Raw genomic sequence first — 7,263 nt, 5'->3', positions numbered from 1 at the left:
CTGTAGTAACTTGCATTTATTGGCTTTTTTTTTTTGTGAATTCAGGATGGTAATATAATCCGTTCCACATGGCTGCGACAGGAATAAACTGAGATAGTTATGTAGTTTTGATAATTTAGTAAGGACTTGAGATGTTAGTTGAAAATAAATTTTAGTATTTACTAATTTTACTTTATCTTTTCTAAAGCATTACAGTTCATGACTGATCACTTTTTACAACTCATTCACAATATGCTTTCTCACTTGAACCTCATAGCAACCAAAATTATGAGAAACTGAAAGTTCGTTGAGAGTAATGACTTGCCTAAGATCACACAATGGAAGAAGCAGCCTTCTCTGATTTAATGCTGTTACCACTATGTCACACCGAGTTGTATTTTAAATCAAAAAGCTACATGGGAAGCCTATCATTTCCTTTCACTCTATTCATACCAAAATTAGAGTGCAAGAACACTGTTGAATGCAAGAACACTGTTATACAATTAAAATGTATTTAAACTCATATCCTATATACATTGTTCTAAGGAGTTGCATTTTTGAGATAAGAAAAATCATGAGTTTAATAGTTATTTACTCCACTGTCTTTGTCTGTGAATAGGAATAAAATAAAACAAATAGATTCTAGGAGTGTTCCAGTTGTTGAAAAAAGTTTGATAAAAAAGTTCCCAATTTTTCTTCATTTTGTAAAATACGATTATTTTTCATTTCTTGTTGGAAAAGAATCTAGTGTATCAATGCTAAGGCACCACCAAATTAAAGTTATAATTACCCTGCTCCTGTAACAGATTTAATTTATCCATCTATACTATTTTAGATTTTATGATTGTTTTGATAAATCCATGAATCTTGTCTATTATTCATTTTGTCTTTTGCTCATTTACCTGTGTTGTCTTCTTTGATGTTTCCTTAGTTTTTAGACCACAGGTGAAGTAACTTGGACTGTGGTGGTCTCAGGTGTACTCGTGATGAATTCTGAGGAAGCTTCTGGAGTAACTACAGTGTTCACTATTGGTTCAGTGGTAGGTATAAGTGTAGGCTCATCAGTAGCAATGGTACTGATGATAGGGATGACTGTTTTATCCTGAGTTTTCTTTGGTGGAATGGCAAGAAATGATGGACGTGGGTGTGGGTGATGTGCCACAGTAGGTGGGTAGATATTTGGCAGGAATTGCCATTGAGGAATTTGGGCATGTGGCCTAACTTCAACTGGCTTTGCATAATATGGGTAAGGCATAAATTGGTTATTAATTAGTACAGCTGGTCTGTGCTGGTAGTAATTGAGTCCATAACTAGGATACCTACTCAGCACATAATGAATTGGGATATATTTTACTGTTTTTTCTTTGAACAATCTTTCATCATTCTCACAGCGCTGCAAAAAGAATAAATTATGCAGAATAGTATTATTGTAGGCTAGAATGAAGAGATGTCTTAAATCAGAATTTTTTGAAATACAACATTACAGTATTTGATGTTAAGTAAGTACAACATTGGACATAGTGAACCCAGCAACCATATTATTTTACAAGATATGGATTTGTACACTTCCCTTCTACTTCTTGATTTTCAACAAACGTTAAAAATAATATTAGTTAAAAAAAATTAGATGAGCTAATCCATAATGTAAATCATATTGACCAGAGCTTGGCATACACAAAAAGTGCTCAGTAAATGCTGTACATTATAAGTACCACAGCTAGACCAGTCTCATAGAGTGCTTTGACATACAGTATACAAACATACTACACACAGAAAAAACTATGTATATATTTTTCCTTATACGTGTATATATACATTCTCACCACATGTTTGTAATTGTATTTTATTTATCGAAGGATTAGGCTGAGGGCACATTTTTTTCTAAACTAATTATAGCAGAATAGTAAAATAATGTGATATGGATTTCTGGATTTATACTTTGGATTTTTTTCAGCCTAGTTTTATCCATTAAAGATCAGTTAGGAAATTTTCTATTTTTATTTGCTTCAGTTCTATTAATTATGTGCAGTTATAAAAATACGTCGTTAGATCTTTCCATATACATAGAAACAAATCAACAAAATTACACGGCAAAGCAAGCCTTTCTCATGAATGGAGACCTATTCATTCAAACAGATTGGGGAAACAAAAGGTAGAAGTAAATACAAGTGTATGAGAAGTATTCAAAGAAGGGTCAGAGAGGGATCTTTCCCCAAGTCTTAAAAAGTAGACAGGAGAAATATTAAACTTTGCTTTTGTTTTCATTTTTTCCCACTACTAAATTCTGAGAGGGTTTTCTCATGTTACTAAATACATATGAAAATCAAAAGACATGACTTGGCCTACAAAATGATACTGAGATTTTCAGATAAACATTGAGGTTGATTCATATGATTGGTTGTTGAAGTGATGTTTTTTACAAGGATTATTAGATTATTTCATGGAGTTTAAATATTTACTTAGTGTTTAGACAGAGGCATTTTAATATCATTAAACTTTGCATAATATTATACTTTGGAGTTCATATCTCTATGGGAAACATTTGAACTTACTGTTGATTGTTCCTGGTTTTGCCCCTCTGCACTCTGGCGAGATTCAGAGAAAGAATGAGAAATAAGAAGTTAAAAAAAAGCAAGAAAGAGTCTAGATTTTCTTGTGGTTTTAAAAATGTCTTTTATATCAAAGACAAAACATTTTTTTGTTTTTATTTTAGTATTGTAAAATATTATAAAGCACTTTCCATGGTTAACTAACCATAGTCTGTGAACCACTCAAGAAGTGACATAAATATACTAACTAAAATAGTAATAATGAGCTCCATGGATAAGTTGTCTTTAAAAATCACTGTTTAGGGAGAAAAATTCAAGGTTGAAAAGAATATGATCATTTGACCCCAACAAATGTAATACATGATATTTGCTTAAATGAAGAACATGAACAACCTATATTCAGTTTGTACTGAATATACATTGTTAAAAATAAGAGGAGTGTTGAGCATATTTTTCTGTTTTTGTTCTCCTACTAAGATGATTTATGAGGTTTTCTTGATTAAAAATATCTAGCAAAACGTCAGTATATAAGTGTATAAATAATACCATTTAAAAAATCAAATTTTGTGTATTTATAGTGTTTTTCTTAATTCTGGATTACAACCTTCATAGGAAATCAGGAGTTAGCAATTTTATGAAGCTTTAAAACTCACAAAAGTTTTATAAACTTTTGAGTGAGTTCATAATGGTAAATATTTTAAAAATGACAGTTCTAGTTTAAGACTTTACACATATCACTTGGATATAAAAGACTCTACAAAACTTTTGGAAGTTGTAGGTATAGAAAATCAGAGATTAGAAAAAAAATACTGGTGTGTAATACGAGACAGAGACTTATTTTTCTCCAAATTTATTAAATCACTAGTTTAAAATTTAGAAAGTTATATAAATATTGAAAGTTTGCCTATACTCAAAAATCCTGATAATCTAGACATTTAAATATAATACCAATCTATATGTATTATGTGTTCCTGGTATATGTTCATTTTAGTATCTTGTATCTTACTTCTTTTAAAAGAAGTTTGATCTCTCATAGCAGTTTTCCATTATATCATAGTTTTCATACTTACATATTCATAGTAGAAATATAAATAATCAATGACTATGTCATGAAATGTTTGTTCTTTATTGTTAACCATTAAAGCTTTTTCCAAAAAATGTTTTATTATAAATAGAGAGATGAATAACATCTGGATATCAGTGGCCTTTTAAATAGTTTTAATTGATTTCTTAAGACAGTTTTTCAAAAATGTGATTTTGGGGGAGAAATTCTTCGATAGAAATTATTAAACTGCTGTACAGAAAATTTATGCCAACTTATAATGCCACCAGTAGGCTATAAGATTGTGCAGTTCATCTCATAATTGCTAGTAATAAATTGTATCTTAACTATTTTTATTTTGGAGAGAAGGAATAAATTTAGCACATAAAAGATGCTATCATATTGCTGTTTTAATTTGTATAATTTTGATTGCTCATAAGATTGGATGGTACAATCTATAAACTTTCATTCTTCTTTTGAATTATTTCTTCATGTCTGTGGGGCTTGTAGCTTTGTGAAAACCAGAAGGAGTATTTGGGGGCTAGAGCAGGCTCAAGTAGCTCAAGAAGAGGTTGCTATAGGTCAGGCAGTTGTGGATCACTTTCTGATTTAAACTTTAATCCTTTTCACTCAAAGAGAAAACCCAAGTTCTAAATATGCAGGTGGCCACAATAAAATCAAATTTCAGAGAATAAATGAAAGAAAATAAATGTGAAAGCCATAGTAATTCAAATATTTAAAAAGTTTGACTCCAAGAATTTACCTAATATAATTATTTGAGATATTAACTTAAAAGAAAATCTAAATTTAATAATAAATGAATTATGAAACAAGGACTAGCATCCTCCCATATTTTAAAATCTAAGAGGAGGTCACAAAACATGAGATGTTTGCCTTCTGTACTTGCTATTGGCAAATAAGTGCCTGGGATCCCCAAATGAACATGAAAATAAAACAGAGCAATAGGCAAAACAAGAAGGAAAACAAGTCGAAAAAATTAAAAGAAAAAAAAATTCCAAACATTTTTCTTGTTCCAATAGCCTTGATACACAGCATGTAATTCAAGAAAATGCCTGAAAATCATAGAGTTGTTTGTAGATATAAGCCCTGAGAAGGAGTCTCAATTGACATAATGGAAAGATTATAACAAAAATTACAATATGTTTGAATGTTAAAAGTACCTGTCAAGTTATTTGAAATTGGTAAAAAAGCTTAAACGAGCTCCTAATCTTTTAAGAACTTAGTCCCTTAAGGGATTGGAGTCTGCACGAGATAGGAATTTAATTAAAAACATTTCTGCTCCTGGTCTATGATTTCTGTATTTATTTTTTGTGAATTTTTAGATCACATTATAATTTAAAAATATTTACTGTTTTTCCCCCCAAATGTATTTTCTCTATCATATGAGAATTTTAAAGGTTTTCTATACATGATAAAGTATGATTTCTTGATTTCTGGAAACCAGAAGTATATTCAGAAGAACATGACTTTAATTTTATAAGAGAAATAAATGTAAAAATAAATTACTATTAGGAAAATATAGTTAGTATGCAGCTGTTTTGTTCCATAAAATATGACTGTATTTAGAAATTTACATAATTAGAGACCTTAAATAAATTTTTTAAAAAGTTTTGATACAAATTGATCAGATGAAATTAACTCACCAAAAAAGGTAGGGTTAATGCCAGGATAGTCACAACTAGGTAAAAACTCTTCATCATTGCACCTAAAAATAAAAATTAAAAACATTACATTAGGGCTTCCCTGGTGGCGCAGTGGTTGAGAGTCCGCCTCCCGATGCAGGGAACATGGGTTCGTGCCTGGGTCTGGGAAGATCCCACATGCCTTGGAGCGGCTGGGCCCATGAGCCATGACCGCTGAGCCTGCGCGTCCGGAGTCTGTGCTCTGCAACGGGAGAGGCCACAACAGTGAGAGGCCCACGTACCGCAAAAAAACAAACAAAAAAACCCCATTACATTAAAAGGGTCTGTTGCTAATAATTTAAGAGTGATTTGGAACAATGTTATCTTTGGTTTAAGGGGAAAGAAAGAGTCAGATTTAGGGGTAGATTTAGCCAATGTGGAAAATCTATTTTATCAAAAGCTTTAGAAAAACCAAACAGTATAAACGGAATGAATTTAATATTTGGTTATATTACTTAAAGTACCATTATAAGGTTAATCATATACTCATTTTACATGCACCAAGAACCTACTAGGAACAAAGCACTGTGTCAAGTGTTGAGATTATCAAGGTGAATTGGTCTTGCCAAGTAACGTCAATTTTAGGAAGAGAGTTGCAACACACACAAATCACTGTTAGAGGAAAGAAAGTAGAAAATGTCACAAAAGTGGTTTTCTACAGGTAGAAGTTTTCAGTTAAGAAATCAACAAATTATTTCTGTAGGAGATAGCATTATAGGTGTGACTTGCCCATGCAGAGATTAATAGAGAGAAACTTCAAGTAGAGGAGAAAGTCTTGGGAATATCTATGGGCATTTGAATAGAAAGAAGGGAAATACAAAGTTGGAAAGAAAGTTGAGGGAAGAAAAAGTAGAGGTCTTAAATGCTAGGTTGAAGAATTAGGCATGCCTTTCTAAACAACAGAAAGCAGTTGAGTGGTTTCAGATTAGAGACTGAGGTGACTGCACATTCCTTTGGAGAACTGAGTTCTATCTCAGGCTCTATCTCTACTTGTGTAATTTTGGCCAAGTAATTTCCTTTATCTGGGCCTTACTACTGTTACCTATAAACAAAAGTTAGAACTGAAATTTATGAAATTCTATAATTCCACGATTAATCTAACTGGAATGTGTAAAATGGAGGACATGGGGGGGGGTATACTGAAACTGTATCTTTCATAATCTGCTTCTCCAGTAATCAAAAATGATGTGATTAGCTTGATCATTTTAATGAAAAAATGTGATATGACAATTACAGGTCTCTGGCTGAAATATTTGAAGAAATAAATTAGCCTTACCTTTGTAAAGGAGTATAGGGTAGTCACACATATTTATTTGATTTTTTAAAAAAATAAATTGCTTTTTATGAAAGATACATATGACACTTCAAACTTTTAATATTTAAATACATATTGTATTTATGAAGCAAATATTAACTACATCTTGTTGCAGCTATTGTTATTGCTATACTTGTATAGACTTGAAACCTACAAACTGAGTTTTACAAAAGAGGGTTACAGAGTTAAAGTTCAGGCTTGGTAAAGAGAGCACACACCGGACTCCATTCACCTTTGATTTTCAGCTAAGAATGATTAGAAATGCTGTCTACTAAACTGACTTCAGAACCTCTGATGGGATACCATTGGATGGAAAAGAACTCATGTGTGATCAAATTTGAACAACCTACAGCATAGGTTGTTTCCTCTCAAGTTTCACTGAGAAGAATGGAGTTCCTTATTAATTCTTTACTTGCCAGTTAACTTTTTCTTAATTGAAATAGATTTGACATATAACATTGTGTAAATTTAAGGTGTACAACATGTAGATTTGATGTATTTGTATAATTGTAATATGGTTGCAATTGTAGTGATAATTAACACTTCTGTCATGTCACATAATTATCATTTCTTTTTTGTGGTTGGAATAATTAAGATCTAGTCCCTTAGCAAGCTTGATGATTATAATACAGTATAGTGAATATAGAAAACAATATTATACAATAATCACTGTTT

The 7,263-nt window shown here is 31.4% G+C and overlaps 1 protein-coding gene across 1 annotated transcript; it reads right to left on the bottom strand.

Annotated features, from left to right (window-relative positions):
- Window positions 1-913: 913 nt before the first annotated feature.
- On the bottom strand, window positions 914-5,300 carry CSN3 (casein kappa). Its single transcript, XM_030880738.2, has 3 exons — window positions 5,235-5,300; window positions 2,532-2,564; window positions 914-1,372 (listed from the first exon to the last, which is right to left on the bottom strand). The coding sequence occupies exons 1-3, from the start codon at window positions 5,289-5,291 to the stop codon at window positions 914-916; spliced, it is 549 nt and encodes a 182-aa protein (XP_030736598.1). The 5' UTR covers window positions 5,292-5,300.
- Between the last annotated feature and the right edge of the window lie 1,963 nt (window positions 5,301-7,263).

The sequence above is a fragment of the Globicephala melas genome, chromosome 5 (assembly GCF_963455315.2).
Source record: "Globicephala melas chromosome 5, mGloMel1.2, whole genome shotgun sequence".
NCBI classification, from domain to species: Eukaryota; Metazoa; Chordata; class Mammalia; order Artiodactyla; family Delphinidae; genus Globicephala; species Globicephala melas.
This window is presented reverse-complemented; position numbering and strand designations above follow the sequence as displayed.

Coding starts and splice junctions, on each gene's coding strand:
- CSN3 (XM_030880738.2), bottom strand. CDS start 5,291: ATGATGAAGAGTTTTTACCTAGTTGTGACTATCCTGGCATTAACCCTA. Junction 2,565..5,234: donor CATTAACCCTACCTTTTTTG/GTGAGTTAATTT, acceptor GAATCTCGCCAG/AGTGCAGAGGGGCAAAACCA. Junction 1,373..2,531: donor AAAACCAGGAACAATCAACA/GTAAGTTCAAAT, acceptor TTCTTTTTGCAG/CGCTGTGAGAATGATGAAAG.